Source organism: Lipomyces oligophaga, assembly GCF_038497815.1.
Source record: "Lipomyces oligophaga strain CBS 7107 unplaced genomic scaffold V1516scaffold_7, whole genome shotgun sequence".
Taxonomy (NCBI): Eukaryota; Fungi; Ascomycota; class Lipomycetes; order Lipomycetales; family Lipomycetaceae; genus Lipomyces; species [Lipomyces] oligophaga.
Window position 1 is genome coordinate 576,646 of NW_027117791.1, and position 18,383 is coordinate 595,028.

At 40.5% G+C, this 18,383-nt stretch overlaps 6 protein-coding genes across 6 annotated transcripts; 4 read left to right on the forward strand and 2 right to left on the reverse strand.

Moving 5' to 3' along the window:
* Positions 1-109: 109 nt before the first annotated feature.
* Positions 110-1,351, forward strand: V1516DRAFT_628069 (uncharacterized protein; the record flags this gene model as incomplete). Its single annotated transcript, XM_066919822.1, has 2 exons — positions 110-475; positions 518-1,351. The coding sequence occupies 2 exons, from the start codon at positions 110-112 to the stop codon at positions 1,349-1,351; spliced, it is 1,200 nt and encodes a 399-aa protein (XP_066775717.1).
* A 1,245-nt stretch (positions 1,352-2,596) lies between these two features.
* V1516DRAFT_524802 (RTA1 like protein-domain-containing protein) lies at positions 2,597-3,835 on the reverse strand. Its single transcript, XM_066919157.1, has 2 exons — positions 3,428-3,835; positions 2,597-3,372 (listed from the first exon to the last, which is right to left on the reverse strand). The coding sequence occupies exons 1-2, from the start codon at positions 3,594-3,596 to the stop codon at positions 2,699-2,701; spliced, it is 843 nt and encodes a 280-aa protein (XP_066775718.1). The 5' UTR covers positions 3,597-3,835; the 3' UTR covers positions 2,597-2,698.
* Positions 3,836-4,178: 343 nt separating this feature from the next.
* Positions 4,179-5,386, forward strand: V1516DRAFT_687231 (uncharacterized protein; the record flags this gene model as incomplete). Its single annotated transcript, XM_066923710.1, has 2 exons — positions 4,179-4,244; positions 4,304-5,386. The coding sequence occupies 2 exons, from the start codon at positions 4,179-4,181 to the stop codon at positions 5,384-5,386; spliced, it is 1,149 nt and encodes a 382-aa protein (XP_066775719.1).
* A 4,640-nt stretch (positions 5,387-10,026) lies between these two features.
* On the forward strand, positions 10,027-11,493 carry V1516DRAFT_680031 (RTA1 like protein-domain-containing protein). Its single transcript, XM_066923022.1, has 2 exons — positions 10,027-10,307; positions 10,351-11,493. Exons 1-2 carry the CDS (start codon positions 10,127-10,129, stop codon positions 11,028-11,030), a joined length of 861 nt encoding a protein of 286 aa, XP_066775720.1. The 5' UTR covers positions 10,027-10,126; the 3' UTR covers positions 11,031-11,493.
* A 2,646-nt stretch (positions 11,494-14,139) lies between these two features.
* On the forward strand, positions 14,140-16,041 carry V1516DRAFT_680036 (major facilitator superfamily domain-containing protein). The gene has a single exon (XM_066923023.1). The coding sequence runs from the start codon at positions 14,201-14,203 to the stop codon at positions 15,866-15,868; it is 1,668 nt and encodes a 555-aa protein (XP_066775721.1). The 5' UTR covers positions 14,140-14,200; the 3' UTR covers positions 15,869-16,041.
* Positions 16,042-16,049: 8 nt separating this feature from the next.
* On the reverse strand, positions 16,050-17,337 carry V1516DRAFT_680037 (uncharacterized protein). Its single transcript, XM_066923024.1, has one exon. The coding sequence runs from the start codon at positions 16,929-16,931 to the stop codon at positions 16,632-16,634; it is 300 nt and encodes a 99-aa protein (XP_066775722.1). The 5' UTR covers positions 16,932-17,337; the 3' UTR covers positions 16,050-16,631.
* Positions 17,338-18,383: the final 1,046 nt, after the last annotated feature.

Consider the following 18,383-nt stretch of genomic DNA (forward strand, 5'->3'; position numbering starts at 1 on the left):
GTTTATTCTTGGCGAAATGCTCAAGTATATGAACTGCGAAAAATCCGCGTAATAAGGCTAAATTTAAAACCTTCTGTTATTGTTTGATTTCAGTTAGGATTAATTAACAATGATCTTGTTTCTGCTTTCTGTGCTACTGAATATAATTTCCGGAGTGCAAGCTACGAGCTATTCCTATGATGTTCTAGATGTTCCTGTATACCATACTCCTTTCGATTTCCCCACACACTTCTATCGGGTCTACCCGCGTAGGACTTCGTTCGAAGTTGCTATGGTCGGAAACTGGGGTAGTTTGAACGATTGGTATTCACAGCTCTATCGGAGGGATAACTGGATTTCTATGAGGTATGCTCCGGTGACTTTTTGCCCGATAGGAAACCAGTCCTTTTGGTTCGAAGGCTACACTTGGGTAATCGATTCCGGGCCATTTTATACCGGTCTGTCGATTGGAAAATCATCTTTGCATCCAAATCAAGTGGTAGACAGGATGCTACACCCTGGATATACTATCCAGCAGAGCCGAGATTTGAGTAGTAGTGGACAGGATCCGCAATACGGGATGTCTGCATTGGTCGCAAATGAGGAAGCTGTAGATGGAGAAGCGTCCAGCACAATTCATACGGGATCTTTCTGTGTTCCTATCAGTCCAACAACATCAATCCAGTTCTGGCAGTCTTGCATTAGTGATGAAGATGAGTGTGAACGTCGCGGCTCGTTTCTCATGGTATATACGCTTAAAGACGATGGCACGACTTTATCCTTATTTCGCCCGCAGACTATCTATTCTGATTACACAACAGGCCATTATGAGTACGGAATCTTCGCCACGATGGTAGTAAATCAGGTTATTTATTTATACGCAGCTGATTACTCGTCGTATAGTTACTCCCGAGATGTTCTTCTCGCGCGAGCTCCACTTGCTACCTACAGCCAGAAATCTACCTGGACTTACTGGAACAATTTAAAGCAGCGGTGGTCTGTAATTGAGCCAATTGCGGATCAGCGTAGAGATAAGACTCACGCAATTTATTCCCTTCCTGAAGGTGATAGTTTTGTTGGACCGTCCTCGGTGTTCTACTCTGAGTATCATCGTGCATATCTGATGATTTTCTTATCTTCCGCATCTGGAGAGTCGAGTTATATTATCGAGTACGCTCCAACTCCTGTCGGACCATGGTCAACCAATAAGCAAGTGCTCTATAATGACCCAAACTACAAGGCTGGACTAGTTACTCCAACTATTTTCTCGACTCCCTTGATCAATGCTCCGTCAGGGAAGCAATTATTATTGATCGGAAGTGATCTCAAGTATGGATTTGGTGCTGTTATTCAAAAGCTAATTTTTGCTTAAGCAAGAAATGTAAATCGTTTAATTAAGTATTACCTAACCAGCAGCCAAAGATGCGACTAGTTTACATCACGAACCAGATAAATTTTGAACACCATTGTTCTAACTGTGAAATAATATCAAAATTTCCCAATATAGAATCAGATATTGCGCTCCAAACTTTAGAGAAAGGGGTTTTCAGTAAGAAGCTGAGGCAGAAAAATATAATCAGAGTCGGGTTTGCTCCACCTTAGGCCAATTGAATTTCACCATAATTATATTGATTCCAACCGTTACAATTTGACTTTCTATTATGAACAACATGACAAGAACAGGGTCCTGATGGAGGTCTGCTTGCATATACTATATTCAGAACCTGATACATTGCTAGAAGATTTAGGATAAGAATGATGAATGAGAAGAGAAGAATTTTAATGAACATGGACTTTATGCTCCCTATACTATTCATACTGCTTTATTTGTATCTCTTTAGTTGGATATTTGGATAAATGCTTTAGCTCAATACCATTTGCTGAATCATTTTAATCAAAGTAAATCCCTTCGTGGATACTCCAAATCCTCGGCCTCTTTAACTATTGAAATCGGTGAAAATCTAAATCAAGATCTGGTCACCTAGACTAATCTAGAGAAACTAGAAAAAAGATGTATTTATTCGGCTTTTCAGTCCCTTTGACTGTGAATCCTGGACTCATTAGACAATTTTCTCACTTTTGCCTGCAATGATTTGATAAATACGTGGAAACCCAAGTAGTCAATCTAATTTAATAATTTTGCCGTTCTTCTTAATGAGTCTGACAACGAGGCTTTGAACGTAAAATCTAAATGTTCTTGTACATGCCAATTGACTAGCCAGAAATATCTAGAGCTTCTTCAAAAATACTAGATCTCAGCTATTAGGAATAGATTGGATTTTGATTGTGTAGCAATCCAACAGTTGATTTTCATGACCCAGTGAAACCGGAAGTCCTTGACCTGAACCAGATGTACGACATATTGCCCTTTTTTGATGTTTGGGCTCAGCTCTTTTTAAGTGAAGAACATCGGTATATGTGCAATAGCAGTGCGTTGAATTTATCTTCCTGGTCGAATCCAAAAAGAATTGGCAATTTTGTATTGCCAATTACAAAGCAAATTTCGCCAGCTTAGTACTAGCATTGTCACTTGTTTTTTTCATGTATTAATGAATACTTGAAATTGACATGCAGTGAAACTTTCATACTTACAGCTCCATCAGTATGAGCCCATCATGGAGGTTTGATTAACCGTGAGCTCTGTGAACAGTAGGGCATTACACTGAATCGAGGCTCTCCATATTTCAATGGACGTCCGTGTCCGAGAATATCTGTCCAGTTACTTTAATTGAAAGATATTTCTTCGAGGATACTCTAAGTCCTCAATGTAAACTGGTTCAAGACGTGGTTTCAAATTATACCATATGAAACTAAGAGCTAGTACTGATAAAATGCAACCCGCATCAAAAACAAATAATATCCATTCTTGTGTATTTATATATTCTGATGGCTGAGCGGCAAATTCAATGACTCGGAGAAGAGTTCGCACAAGCAAAAGGATAGTAATGACGTAAAAGCTGATTAGATATGCTTGCCAATGAGTTCTCGATCCAAGCGTGTTAACAGATTTTCTCATACGAAAGTGCAGCAATAGCGCAAGAATAACAACAAGTAGATAGATAACACTTTGAAATAGGAGACCTGCGAAGACAATGTAGCTATAGCGCTGTACCTGGTTTGAAAGGCTTTCTTGAGGAAGAAGACCGGCTCCGATGCATTGGATTAAGAAACAAATTATGTTGCATATGAAAAATCCTGTAAATAGCCAATTTTGAGGCCTGATTGCTAGACCTTCTCCATAGACTTTGGAAATCAGGCGGCCCAGGAACATGTATAGAGTGGGTGCCATAAGCAATGGAGCAACAAGAATGAGTACCAACTGAATAGTATACACTACGATATTGTCTAGATTGTAATGAGAATAAATTCGACAGCCATATCCAATAATTTCTACTGTCGAACAAGTTAGCGGTTGCACAACCTCATCTTCCTCGAGATCATAACTTACAGATTCCTCCGATCAAAAGAGGAATGCCAAAATTCGCGACATCTCTGAGCAAAATCACAAGATGACCTCCCAGGAGTATGCAATAAATGACGGCCAGGATAATGTTTCCGTCGAAAGAGGGAGTGTAACACCACAACTCGTAGTTTGGAGAAGGTAGTACATCAGGCATACTGACTGCATTATGGTTGCTCAATTATCGCTACTATGCAAAGCAGAGACAATTTATATGTTAATGTCGAACTTGGCATCTACAGGAATTACGTTTCCCTGACCTACGCATTTGCTAAAATTCGTAAGTTTCGTTAGACCAAGATCCCTTGAAGCCGCCTATATCAAGATGTTCGACCATCTGGTGCTCGCCTTCAGTCCGTTTAAGGAGCCGAGAGCCTCACATTTACGAGCATAGCACGGCTAACACAGCTTAAGCTTGAGTCGCCGCGTCTACTTCCGCTATGAAAACGTCATAGAACATGGGCTCGTGCGGTATCGCTATTACGCGTCCCTCAAAGCAGCGTTTGCAACCAAAAGGGTTTTGAAGATAGCACGGCGGTAGTGTGAATTGCAACTTTTTCTGCGACTCCTTGATCAATAAATGCCATTCTAAAAATAAATTCTGTTTCGCTGTATCTATTGGGCTTTTTTTGAATAAATGCTAAGTTGGTGCAGAGCAAGTCCTTAGCCTGGAAGACTGTGACGGAATATTGAATGGCACACTTCATAGAGCCATTCTGAGCTTGAGCTACTTGTATACATGACCCGAAAGTCTCACAAGAATTCGAAAACTGGCTGTATGCAATGCAAACGCCGACATGTTAAAGTAAGAAATTCTGATTTAGCAGTTGTACAGATGCTGATATTAATCTCGCTGTCTGTCAGTGTGATGAGAATCATCCAAGATGTCTTAATTGCAGAGCTATTGGTTTGAAATGCGCTTACAAAAACGGAGCAAGACTTTCAGTCGGCGAGGAACAGCAGATATCCCAGAAATATGAATTATGTCTTGCTATCGAGAATGGGTATTTGCGTTCTTCAGATTTTCCCATGCAACCACTGAAAGATATTAATGTTCTTCATTTGAAGCTTTTTCATCACTTTTTTGCTAAGATTGCGTTCTTCTTTTGGTCAGCTCCTGGTGATGAATCTATATATCAAGATATCATAGTCGACACAGCTTTGAAACATCCGCATCTAATGGAAGGATTACTAGGTTTCTCGGCGCTACACATGAGCGAACATACGCCAGAATTGCAAGATTACTATCGGGGAATTGCAACATCGTACTATAACAGTGCATTATCATCTTTGAAAGAACGACTTGGTTATATAGACGAATCGAGTAGTATTGCCGTACTATTACTGTCCAACTTGATAGGTGCGCATTCCTTCAGGGAAGTATTTGCATCGATATCAAATACCACTTACAGCGATTTTTTGAAGAATATGATTCAGCTGATTAATTTACAACATGGAATAAGAGCAATAATCGTCCCGTGGTGGCAATGGTTCTGGTCTAGTGAACTAGGGCCAATAATTCGGAATAGCCATGAATTTCGAATGCGCTCAACGAGACTGAATGGGTCAGATACTGAGATGCTTAAACAATTTATTCTTTCCAGGGAGATGCAAGAGAGACCACGTCAAATATATTTGAAAGAGATCCAAAATCTTCAAATAGACTACAATCAGCTTAGACTGAACGCTGATGGTACATCAGGATCAGTTCATGGACTGTTTACTTGGCTGATCACTGTATCAAATGAGTTTATTCTCTTGCTACAAGCAGATCAACCTGACGCTCTATTGATTTTTTCGTTTTATGGCGTAATTTTGCATCACTATCGAAACTTTTGGCTTGTTCAAGATGCTGGTAGGATTTTAGTGAACTTTGTGATTGACCGTCTTGGACTGGATTATTCCCCTTGCCTTAGATGGGTTGATCAACAGACAAGAGTAGGGTAGGAACAAGGTTGAGAGGTAATCAAACAAGCTTATGAGTATTGCTATCTTTGATCTCCCATTGATCATTCAGTTTATTCGATTTGACATTGTTTGTCCTTTTTCCCTCACTCAGTCTTAATTACAGCTTATGAAGTTATCAGTTGTCAGGTTTCGGACCATGATAGCTCGCAGAATAGTAGTATGTACTCCAAATACTATGACGGCTGTCATATATGTCTGCTCCCATTTGGACATTTAGGTTTCATTTGAATTAGCAGCCCATACGTGCACATGAATTGTCTCTGGAAAGAAAATGTACGTACTGCCAGAGAAGCCCAGTCTACAGTATATTGAGATCTATTATGAATATTCTATCAACTCGTAATATTGTTAGTATGAGAAGAACATGGGTGTGAATGCATTAGTAAGAAAGGCTTACTTTTCATTCCAGATTTCTGGAATTGGTCGCTCGTCCTAATTGTAACCAGTCAGTAGACCTAATAACCCTGTATTGTGATTCATGATAGTCTACCGCAAATATTTACATCTAGATCTGAATTGAGCTGATACTATGAAACATCATCCAGACGCTCTTACTGCAATTTCTTTAAAATGCAGCTCCAGTTTTTGAGCGTATAGAGCGCTTAATCAAGATTGAGTCGGAAACAGAGTTTTTTTCGATCCAATCATATACTGACTTTAGATGTACTATGTAATACACGAAATGCTCGAATGGCGTACTCAAGCAAACGTAGTTGGAATCCTAAGGTACGATTATGGCATGAAGGACTGAATCCGCTACCTAGATTGATTTGTGATTTGTGATTTGTGATTTATTTACAAATTAATTATCGAATTTATGCAATTTATGCACTCAGGAGGCTGTTCGCGGATGGACCGATATATCAGACAACACATCAGGAGTTGTAGACAAAACTGCTTTTAGATCTGGTTTCTAAATAGATAAATTATAAGTCACATCAATAGTCATCTAAGACTGTAAAAATCAAAGGCAATCTAGAATAACGCAGAGTTGGACAAATTTCATTAATACATATCTCAGAATGACAAGAAGGCTAACATTAGAAATTTGTATATATTTTCGCCCCCTATGTCGAGAAGCGAGGTGGTGAAAGTTAGTGCTTCGACGAAGGAATATGACGAACACTGATGTAAAGAGCTTCGGAGAAAATAGGAGCTCAATATCTGATATTACTTTCTGTCATTCGCATATTGATCCTGCTACTTTACACCTAGGCAATGGCGATGAAACTATGAGCATTACCGACGACCAGAGCGCAACTTACAGAAGCTGTTCTGTGGATAGAACCCTTATACTTGAGCTCTTTGGACTTGAGCTGAAATCTTCATGTAACGCTACAGTTGTCTTCTGTACAGTTCAATCAACCAGAAAATTTGCAGGCAGCGTGCTAGATACCGGTATGTTATTTGCTTGAGCGCATCGAAGTTGAAATGAAACAATGAGCGAATATCTTGACATGGAAGAACGTAAAGGTCAGTAAGCTCAGTGAAAATATCGTTAGAGTAGATGAAAATAGTAATCAACTTGTAATAGCAAACGCTCCACAGAAGCAATACTACATGAAAATAGTAGAAGCAGGAGTAAGTAGCCGAATATCTTGATATCCGACAAGAATACGAGAACTGAAAAAAAAGGGCATATAACCAATCATGCTTGCTGAAAACAAATAAGCTGGTCGTAGCTAACGGTCTTGATCCGATTCTCAACTCAGTCTGCGATATGAAAATTCAGTGATTCAGTAGCTATCGGAGGTCTTATAGTCCTGTGAGATGGTTATAGTCTTCTGATTTTGCATATCTGTAAGTGGACGCACTCATAGATCGACGATATGTAGTCTTCTGGCAATAATTCAAATATTCGAACTTACACATAACATCTCAATTTATCGATATAAGCATCAACTCCCTAAAAAGGCAAGTTGCTAGTCTGCATGGAAACTGAATGAAGACCCCAGTTGAACGGGTAAAAGGGTCTTGCAGCAGATCACTGATGTATACAAATTATATTTTTGCTAAGTTGAACACTTCTGTCGATTAGTATCTACCTACAAAGTCTATGGCTGAGTGGCGACAGGAATAAGAATGCTACAGGGACAAACCATTCAGGGCCAGTGCGATTAAAGAGCCAAATTGCTGTGCATTGAGATGTCAATTTGCTTTGTTTGGGGAATGGCTTTTTGCTACATTGGTTTGGCAGGGAAGCAGAAATGAGTGTAGCGTAGTGTGAGATGAAAAAATAAGGCGCTTGTAGGAATACTGACAAAGTAGGGGTCAGCCAAATAAGGTTAAAACAGATAAATACTAGGGGCGTAGCAGTACAATGAAATAAGGTTATGAAATGATGGCACGAGCAAACTTTTGGATATATCGTATGGATTTTTCAATGAACCTTTTTGAGTCAAAAAGTTAGATGGCATGCCCGCAATTGTCAGTGCTAGCTATTCTTTCGTTGATATTACAAATTTAGAATCAAGATAAAAGGTATTGAAGCATGTTCTGCCAATAGCTAAATGGCCACTTCTTTTCTACTCATCTTATCTGTGGGTCAAGAACAAGACATTGCGATATGGTGAATGTATAATTCGAGATAGATATTTAGTTCTCACAATGATCTTGCAAATTTACGCACAAATCAGTCAAACTAATATTATGGAGATTTCAGGTTAGAATGATGAGATGCGGACAGTGAAAGCAATAATAGTGCTTATGTGGATATCGTGATCCAAGATGGATAAGTTGTAGAGTAATGTAATAGTGAACTTGGTCAAACATTAGAATTGAACCTCAATGTGCCTATATCTCAAGAGAGTAGAATATCAATATGAGATTAGTTTCCAAGTGAAATGGATGAAGGGGGCGAAGGCCCACTTGAGTCTTCCGTGAGAAGCAGATTGAGAGTGGCTTAAGCAGAATCTCGCTGTGGCATTTGAGGTACACAACCCTACGAACGAACGAACAAACCTAGTGGCTTTCAATTCTGGTCCTAGAATCTCAGAGCTAAAAGCCTAGTGCATCACCGAAAACAGCACAAACAAAGAAATTGAGGACTTTGACAGTGTTTCAGCCGAATGAAAATTTACGTGCTGCACTAGTCAGCTTCGAGCCATGAACGGTTTGGCCTAATATGTACTATTGTTCTGTTAGGTGGTTTTGGCAACAAAGCCATTGCTCTATCTGCTCGGGCCTCATCCTAGACATGGAGAGGGACCAGCAGGCTGAGCGCATAGAGAGAACTTCACTCCGGGATAGTAATTCGCTATATAGAGATGCTTTAATAAGGTATTAATCAGTTTATTCCCACTATTTAGATAGTCACATTAGGTGAATTTAGTATAAAACAGTTTAACATTAGATTTTGCCATTCAGAAACATCACAGAAGCTTGAAATATTACGGTACTCCAAATTGGGGCTTGGGAAACCTCACTAAAAGTGTGTGGTAAATTCTCATGACAGAGATGGAGCTAATGGCTCAGTGAAAAAATGTAGTAATAGCACATCAATAATTTTAAATCTATACCGCAAACTTTTGACTATTGAGACTTACTAGTTTGAATCATTTCTGAAGTATTTTGACGTTTTTGCTGGTATGTATTCTGTAAGCGACGTCAAGCATCTAGAGCCCATTGCGAGTAGATCCAGAGCCAGCACTACATTTGACATAGAGTATCTACGATTACTATATTTAACTTAGCTTTCGGATAATTTACTATTTTGGACAGCTTGCATTTTTTCAGCTTATAGAGAAGAGACGTAAATTCTAAGTTATTTTGCGTCGCTTGGGGCCCTACATACTACAATTAGAGCTGATGCATTTTGAGGTTGAGCGGACAAGTTATGATCAGCACAATATCTTCGCAATAAAGCATTCAACTTTTCATAAACGAAAATCGTATGTCTTTATTTCCGCTTACGCTATTTCGTTTGATAGCTCAAGTTACAACCTTCAACAAAGGATCCTAGATATACCACTTCGATTGCTGTGAAGCAGGAGTGAGGGTATGTGGCCTCACTCTAACTCAATTTATCGCAAAAATGGACTTGTTTGGGGCGACTTGGGCTTGAAATTACGTAGCCATGTAAGTACAGCTAAGGTACGTTTGTAGCTATCTGTCTATAGATCAACACCGAATATTGACCCTTGTCTAATGGTGAAAGAGCCGGCGATTCGACCTGTCAGGACGGACTTGGTAAAATGAACAGGCCCATTTATACTGCTCCCAAGGGGACTTTGACGGGGCACACCACAGAAGGTCGGCAGACCAAAATCCAAAAATAGATATTTTAACATCATATACTTGTTCCTGTGAGCCTATAATTGTTCTGCCACACCATTCCAAACGCATGCGCTAGAGAGTACAACAGAAGGGTGGCTAGGCTACGGAGCCCAATAGTATGTAGTGTGTCTGGCATGCAACGTTCGTTCACCGTTTATTATTGTTGATTTACGAGATACATTGTAGATTTACGAAATTGATTGGAAATTTACGATAGAGATTGCTTAGCCTGGACGCTTTGACCACCCCCTCGATTTGCCGCGCGGCACACTGCGCAAGAAAAGTAAATATACAACTTCTTTGTCAATTGCAAGAGCGTGTAATGAGACTGTATTATAAGACCCTGTGAATATATGAATGGGGCCAATTTTCTGGCTCTTGTTGAATGCATTACTGCAATCATTGAAGACACCGGGGTCAGCAATTGACTATATCTAAATTCCGATGAATTCTACCAATAGCACAGGGGATGGGTATGCCCCGTTTGATCTGTATTCATATAATCCTGCATTATATCCTGCCTACGCTTTTATGAGCTTGTTTGGTATCCTGGGTATCATTCATTTCATATTCATGTTCCCATACCGATCAGCATTTCCTATTCCAATGATCATAGGCTGCGGCAGTAAGTAATTTCTGCTTGAAATTGAGCAAGCTAACTTCAATAGTGGAAGCAGTGGCATACTATTTTAGATCACGGTCACATAACGATGTGCGAAAAACGATGCCTTTCATTATTCAAAACCTGTTAGTATTAGCTTCACCACCTATGCTAGCAGCGACGATATACATGTCCCTCCGACGGATCGCGCGAGCGCTCAAAAGTCAACAACTATTACTCATCGGTGCACGTTGGTTAACTAAACTATTTGTTCTGGTTGACTTAGTCTGCTTCGTCACTCAAGTAGCGGGAGCGATCATGTCTGGCAGCGATGATTCTTCCGTAGCGAGCCGGGGGAAAACAATCCTATTGGCCGGACTTGTTCTTCAGTGTATATCCTTTGGCTTTTTTATAGCCTGCGCTGCAACACTGCATGGCCGTATCAATCCCGCAAATATCCAATTAGACTGGGAGAAGCCTTTCCGATGGCAGCCTTATATAGTTGGGCTTTATATTGTTAGTGTGCTCTTCATAGGCCGCAATGTAGTGCGCATAATCGAATTTCAGCAGGGTTCTGATGGCGTGATAAGCTCCAGTGAAACGCTTTTCTATGTCTTTGATGCCGGAGTCATGATGTCTGTCGTGCTTGTTGTGTTAATATTGCATCCGGGACGATTAACCAGTCGAATCCGTCACTTAGAAAAGGCTGACATTACAGAATCTATTCCTCTGCGAGAAATCCAGTAAGAGAAGTGTTAGCATTTCAAATGGAGAAACTTTTCTTCTGTAGTGATTTTGTTTGGCCGTTCTTCAGAATGATATAGTTCATATGTGCTCGACCAGATACTTTGCTGTTTAATGCCAGCGTCAGGAAGTCCACTATCAACACCTTCAAAGCAACGAGGGATAACTTTTGCCAGCGTCAATATCAATGACTATTCAGCATAAGCAATTTTCACTTTCAAATCCGGAACTAGCTTTTTATATGCCAATACTAACTTCGCCCTCACATTCACGGGTTAGCTGGTTTGACTAACAGATTCTTCTAGTATTCGTAATTTTGTTGTCATGTGTATGCTATCTTAGCTAGATCAAATCCTCACCAGTATGTGGGTAATCGCAGATAAACGAAACGAATCAGCAAAAATTCATGTAGCAGATATTAATCATGCCGATGCTTCTTTTTGCTTCATGTGAATTCCAAGAGCACTTCCCAAAATGGATAAATGCTGTCCACAAACAAAGAATACGATGGGGAGGAGCCGACTACGAACTGAATTAATAATTACAATATAATTGCACTTTTGCTAGAGATAGTCAGAGAAGCACAAAACCCGTGATTTGTAATGATCTCTCAGAGTACGGAGAACAAATAGAAAGGGCAATTCACTACATGGCTAATACTGATAATGCTGATTCAGGCATAAAATTTTACTGCTCATAAACATTCACTTTTCAGATTTTTCAAGAGTCTGCTTCAATGGGTCTAATAAGGACCATATTAGTGGTGGCACCAAAGCAGCCTGTTGGGCCAATAAAGTAGCGGTGTATATAATAGCAGGCCCTGCACTCAAAACGTTGGAAACCTATACTGCGACAGTAAACAAGGCGAGATGAGAGTAACTGCAATCGACCATCGGAGAAAAACCCAGTAAATAGTCATTTTGAATTCGTACTTTTTTCGAATTTCCTCTACCTTAACCTTAACTGCCGTCCTATTTCCAGCAGATATTAGGATTCCAATTAAACTATTCTAAAATTTATGACGAATATTCTCGAGCTACATCAAATGCCCCAGTAGCTCTTCTTCCAGCAAATGTCTCCACCATGGCATGATTAGTATCATTTGTCACTAGTTACTACAATTTCTCTGGTCGCTATCTGATATTACTGCAAAACTATAGATAGTCTTTAAAAGATCATGGCCAGCAGTTGCCGTCTTACAAGTAACAGCCCTATACAGCCGTTTCAATATACAGTATGCGTTAGTTGCTACACTATATTGCCACAATTGTGAAGTCTTCGTTCCTTGCGCTGCAATGTCGCAGGTCATGAACGCACTTAACTTCCGACCTCCTCCTTCGCCATAGATTTTCACTGCAATTTGTATCTCCCAAACTTTAGCTCTTGTACAATTTCTCTGCATTGAAATTGTTCTATTTCTTGTGAATCTGGACTCATGATATGTACAGTTTGGATCTTCCCCTTAACTTATCTTATTCTCTATCTTATGTGCTCTCTGTGGCTTCTTCTGTCACTCAGCCTTAGCACTACTAAAGTGCCTATCTCAGATCTTGAAGTAAAATAACTTGGAGAATGAACTGATGGCCTGTCGGACTACAATTCACCGATTTCACAATGTGCCCAAACCCCATATTCTCTATCACCTTCTCACTTCAGACTCTTTGTAGCCATACTCGAAATCAAAAGCGCTTCGAGATACTGGGCCCGGTCAAAAAAGCAAAATCACGTGCATTGGAAGCAATCATGTAATTGCGTAAATCCGCTTCGTTCTCATATATTCCTGTGCATTCACATGGTCTATCTGAGCAGAATCCGTAAGGAGACAAAGTGAATTGCTAAGGAAAAACCCATGGAATTCATTGTACTTTCAAAAACATGAATCGAAAATAAAATTTTTGAGTTGTCGTTTCATTACCGAATGGGCTTCGAGATAAACATGCTCCAACAAGAGAGTACTAGTATTTTAATTTTGCGAATGACGAATAGTCATGCCAATTCCAAGTCATACACTACGTAGATTTCATGAAATTCATTTTTGTTCTCGCAAATTTCAGGCCGGTACCCTTTGAAAAATGAGAATTCAATCGCAAAATGACAAGAAAGCTTCTACAATACCTAAACTTCAGGGTTCACTAGCTATCAACGGAGGCTGTCTAAAGCAGAGGGAGTCTGAGTCAAAGGACGCGAGAGAAAACTACTAAAATGAGGCAATCACGGTACATATGAGGCCTGAGCGTGAGAATAAAGATGGAACCACCCGTACTCCGCGAAAATATTCATAGACGGCAGGAGTTAATAAGACATCTGTTTAATCTTGGAATACCCAAATTATTCATACTTCTGTATAGCTGCATTCTGGAAGCTTGTGGTAAAATCGTCCCTGCCCTGGATTTACAACATAAGTCGTACAATATTCTCCAAAAGAGCTGGAATCGGTACTATAACACTTCTTCAAATCTGCAGAGGCATTTGGAGAGGTGCTTCAGATTGGATTTTTTGCAAGAGCACTTAGAAAGGTTACGAAGATCAATAATCAGCATACTGAGTTCATAAACATTTGGCACACGATAATGAAGATATATAATTTAATCACCAGTGAGATATTCACAGATGCATATTCTAAGGTAAACAGGCAGAGTCTGGCATGGGAATAAGGGCCAGTTGCTGCAGCACAACAGTATTATTATAGCTGGTGAGCTGTCGAACCATGAACCAATAATTTAAGCTTATACAAAAGCTTTGCGAGTTCATAGAGATCATGTAGACAAAAAATAAGGGAAGACCAAGAGATATCGCGCGAGAGAGCTGTAGCCAAATAGGGGTGCGAGAATGAGTCGATTGTTCAATGGAATTGTTATTAGTAAAAGAGTCGACCGAGAAGATCATTGTTGTATCCTCTAAATCTTTGATAGGCCCAAGCGGATATGTGCTTAGTAAGAACTTAAGGTTTAGCAGCAGATTATTGGCTGAGAGAGGCTTCAGTTGGCGCTAAAAATAAGCCACCGGACGCAAATTGCGGTTGCTCCGCACTGGAACGGTCAGCACTGTGAACTATAAAAGGGAAGCGAAAGTAGGGGAAACGCAGCGAAATATATTTTCGTTTACATAGTAAGAAACATCGAATCTTTCGCGGTTACGTAGACCATACACTACTGAGTTTGTATGAATAACCGATGATGGATGCAAGCAACGTAGAAGAGCATGACCCAAAGAAGACAACAGATGCCAGTTCGGTTGAAGAACAAAGAGAAGGTGACGGAGTCACACAAACAGAGACCATAAGCCATGCAGCTACAGTATCAGAATTTTCGAATGAAGATACTGGCTCAAGCCCAAAAGATGCAGAAGTTATTCCAGTGTCTACAACACGATCGGACGTGCCATACTCTGTGTTTTCGCAAAACACGAAGAAACTCCTCACAGCAGCAGCGACGTTTGGCGCGCTGTTTTCCCCGCTTGCGACAAACATCTACTTCCCGTCAGTCACGGACATTGCAGAAGATCTCCATGTTTCGCTGGAGAGAATCAACTTGACAGTAACAACGTACATGATTTTCCAAGGGCTCTCGCCCACGATTTGGGGTACGTTTGCGGACGTTCTGGGAAGAAGACCAATATACCTTTTGACCTTGATTGTATTCATGGGCGCGAATCTCGGGCTTGCTCTACAATATTCTTATCCGGCGTTACTCGTGCTACGCATGGTTCAATCTGGAGGGTCTTCGGCAACGATCGCCTTGGGTGCAGGCACAATTGGAGATATCGTGGCTTCAGCCGAGCGGGGATCGTATACTGGCTTCTATTCTGCTGGCGTCATGGTTGCACCTGCTGTTGCGCCTGTTATTGGCGGCTTGATGTCCAAGTCGAAAGATTCCTGGCGCGCATCGTTTTGGTTTCTGTTTGCGGCAGGATCGACTCTGTTTGCGTTTTTGCTCATTTTCATGCCAGAAACAGGCCGTCAAATTGTAGGCAATGGAAGTCTTCCTGCGTCTCGAATCAATCAATCACTGTTACAACTATTGAGGTCCAAAAGGCAAGGACGGGATGACGAGGATCCGGTAGTTTTGCCAAAGAGATCACTGGGAAATCCACTACGGACGATATATATCATCGTGCAAAAGGACGTCGCATTGCTTCTCTTTTCGTATGCACTAGTTTATGTTGCTTACTATTGCGTTACGGTTGGATTTTCAGCTCAAGTGGGCAAAATCTATGGACTCAATACGCTTCAAGTGGGATTATGTTTTTTACCGTACGGAGCTGGTGCCTCATTTGGATCTATTATCATGGGAAAAGTCCTTGACGCAGAGTTCCGTCGGGACGCACGCAAGCATGGTTTCAGTGATGGAAAACAAGTTCGTCAAGATCCCGACTTTCCGCTAGAACATGCACGACTACGCAGTGCATGGATTCTAGTTATTGGAGAGGCAGCCACAGCTCTTGTGTTTGGATGGACATTTCGCAGCTCGATTTCGTTAGCTTGTCCATTGATTTTGATGTTTATCTGCGGATTTGGGTTTGGTGCGTTTGCAACCAATGTGCAGGTGCTATTGGTAGACTTGTATCCGAACGAATCTGCGACTGTGACGGCTGCAAATAACCTCGTTCGGTGCTTGCTGGGCGCAGCAGGTTCTGCGGTGATTGAGATTGTAATTAATGCAATCGGATTCGGCTGGGCCTTTACAATTGTGGCAGGCATGCAGATTCTATCACTGCCGTTGATGTGGTTAGAATGGCACTTTGGTATGAGGTGGAGACGAGAAAGGTTTGATAGACTCCACAAGAGTAAAGATGAGGAAAAGGCGGTGTTGCCACAAACACAAGAAGCCCGACAAATTTGAATCGAAGAGAGGATAGAAGAAAACAAGTAATAAAAATCAAAAGTGACAGAATATATATATATATACGTCATTAGTGACAATTAGTATCGAACATATGCGATTGTGCTAAGTATGTACGATTCTACTATCAAATGAGCTGGTATAGTATTTCCATGTTACCAGCCAATCTGAATACAAATTATAAAGTTTGATTTTCTATATTTATTGTAATGCAATCAAAAGATCGCAGCTTTATCGAGGCCATAAGTAATTTGTTCAAAATACGGCAAAACGTGCTCCCGCGAAATTCGTTGAAATTTGTGAAGTCACATAGTCGAGAGCAAAATATATTTCTCCAAGTAGATCTGATCGTCGAAAATCTTCGCATTCTCTATGTCTTCTCTGGCATAAAACGTACAATAGCAGTTTGACCAGCAAACTTTTCGTCGTCCGGCTTGACTCCTGCTCTATGAAGACAGGCTCTGATACGGTTTCGTGCTTCGCTAAGCATATCCTCCTCGTTCCCGCCTTTGCAGGTATCCGTTCTCGCCAACATATCACCGAGTTACTAGTTCCAAGTAGTCTTTAAATTTCTCCGGTGTTAGGATTCTGCATGTTTCCTGATTGTTCGTGTCCAATTTGCCAGTCCTTGTGTCACTCCTTCCTGAAGAAAGTGTCCTGTTGAAGCTCCATTAGCGGGTCTTCCAGCGTCCAAAGCAATTATAGATCCACATAGAGATTCAGTGTCAAGGTGTTGCCCAGCATGTTATATTAATGCAGCGCGTTAGCCGAGTTTTCGCTTCATCGTGGCCCTTATTGAATTTCCGTGTGCGATTCTGAAGAGAACCACAACTATGCCGGTTCTTGCCTTATGCGCAACAGTACCGCTCGGCTTTGATCCATTTGAACAACTACGGCGGAACCTTACCGTATCAGAGCAATAAGAGGCCATTGTGACGGTCAAGGGGTCTACAGATGCATTTTCGAGAGGAGAGTCAAAATCTTCACCGAGGTCCTCGCCAGCTGACACCTCGAAACATATGGATGCACCGGGGGTCAAAGCTGTCTCGCTTGCGAAGATCATACCGTTGGAAAGATCCAGACCGATGGCATGTGCAAAATAAAGTGTCAGGCCAACATTTACTAATCCAATACCGCAGTCGGCATTAAGGACAGTATTAAGCTGCCAGTGGTAGTCTGATAATCGATTATCTTGTCAAGATCTGGGGAATATCCAGGACGCCTATTAGCATAGGAATTTCTTTGGGATTCGACGTAGCTACAAAATATTTTTCTCCTTTGTCATGTCGATAAGTCTTTGAAGATCTCGGTTCAGATTCTGGAGTTCTTAGATTTGGGGAATTTAGTAAATTTTTCAGAATCTGGATGAAAGACCTTTGGTGACACTTGTGCTGACGCACAACAGATAAATAGTAATGCCAGCAAGGTAGAAATGGGTGCTCCCTGGCAACATCAGCCAATCATATTCGACAATCATCAATAATGGATCGCGAGCCGCACTTAGGGCTAGCAAGGGATCCTAAAAATAGACATGCTGGACATGAAGCAAGGATATTGAGGACGCAGTCCGTTGATTAGTGGATAATAGGATAAAATCGAACTCGCAGGAAAAGTGCAACTTTGACGAGACACACTATTGACTGAAATTCGCTGAACTAATGTCGTTTGTGCCTGCATAGCACTATATTCTCCGCATTCTGCTTGGTCTAACAAAACTATATTTTGATATTTATTGCCTCACTGAACTACAATAAAAATTTGTTTAGTTCTAAATGAAAGGAGGGATTTATCTTGAATACCCTTATTAAAATCTTATTTTATCAAAATCAAATCTCCATGCGAATTGCTCGCCTCCTATGTTCTCGAGTTTTCAGCATATTCACTGAACCTCATTATATAGTACTCTTAATTCACTATTGTCCCCAAACGTTTCCTATACCGTCAATGTTGCATATCGCTCGGTAAACAAAGTCGTGTTGAACAATATGAAAGACAGTTTATTTTATAATGGTTTTATTTAAGTTATTTTGCTTATTCAGAGTAGAGGAAAGAATCCTGCTCGTAACACGATCAGACAGATACTTAAAAATTTAACATGATGACTAAGCGTCCATGAGTTTGCTGGCGAGCATAAGTTTAGTTTATCAATTTAAAATGATTTTAGACTGATTTGAGCTCAACTTTCACTAATTTTGAAGTAAAAAACAAAGATTATGCTGAGTTGGATTTTTATGGGTAATTAGCTGGTTCATCTGTTTTGAAAAGTTGCTTGTACTCTTTCGCAGACGTTTTTATTATCGAATTCTTGGTCTAGATTGGTTCACTCGAACGACTGTTTGATATTCAGAAAACAAGTAAATGATTTCAGCTAAGTGAATGATTTTAGCTAAGTGAATATATTATGGAGTGGAAGCTTTAAATTAGAATGTGAATTGTTGTGTAATTCTCCTTTCATCCAAAAATATTCGTTCAATTCTCATTACAAAATATTATATCACCTCATTGACAACTTGAC

Bases quoted from the DNA above. Each gene is read 5' to 3' on its own strand.
- V1516DRAFT_524802 (XM_066919157.1), bottom strand. From the start codon at position 3,596: ATGCCTGATGTACTACCTTCTCCAAACTACGAGTTGTGGTGTTACACT. The intron at 3,373-3,427 runs GTAAGTTATGAT...CTTGTTCGACAG, and splicing joins TCTTTTGATCGGAGGAATCT to TAGAAATTATTGGATATGGC.
- V1516DRAFT_680031 (XM_066923022.1), top strand. From the start codon at position 10,127: ATGAATTCTACCAATAGCACAGGGGATGGGTATGCCCCGTTTGATCTG. The intron at 10,308-10,350 runs GTAAGTAATTTC...TAACTTCAATAG, and splicing joins AATGATCATAGGCTGCGGCA to TGGAAGCAGTGGCATACTAT.
- V1516DRAFT_680036 (XM_066923023.1), top strand. From the start codon at position 14,201: ATGATGGATGCAAGCAACGTAGAAGAGCATGACCCAAAGAAGACAACA.
- V1516DRAFT_680037 (XM_066923024.1), bottom strand. From the start codon at position 16,931: ATGATCTTCGCAAGCGAGACAGCTTTGACCCCCGGTGCATCCATATGT.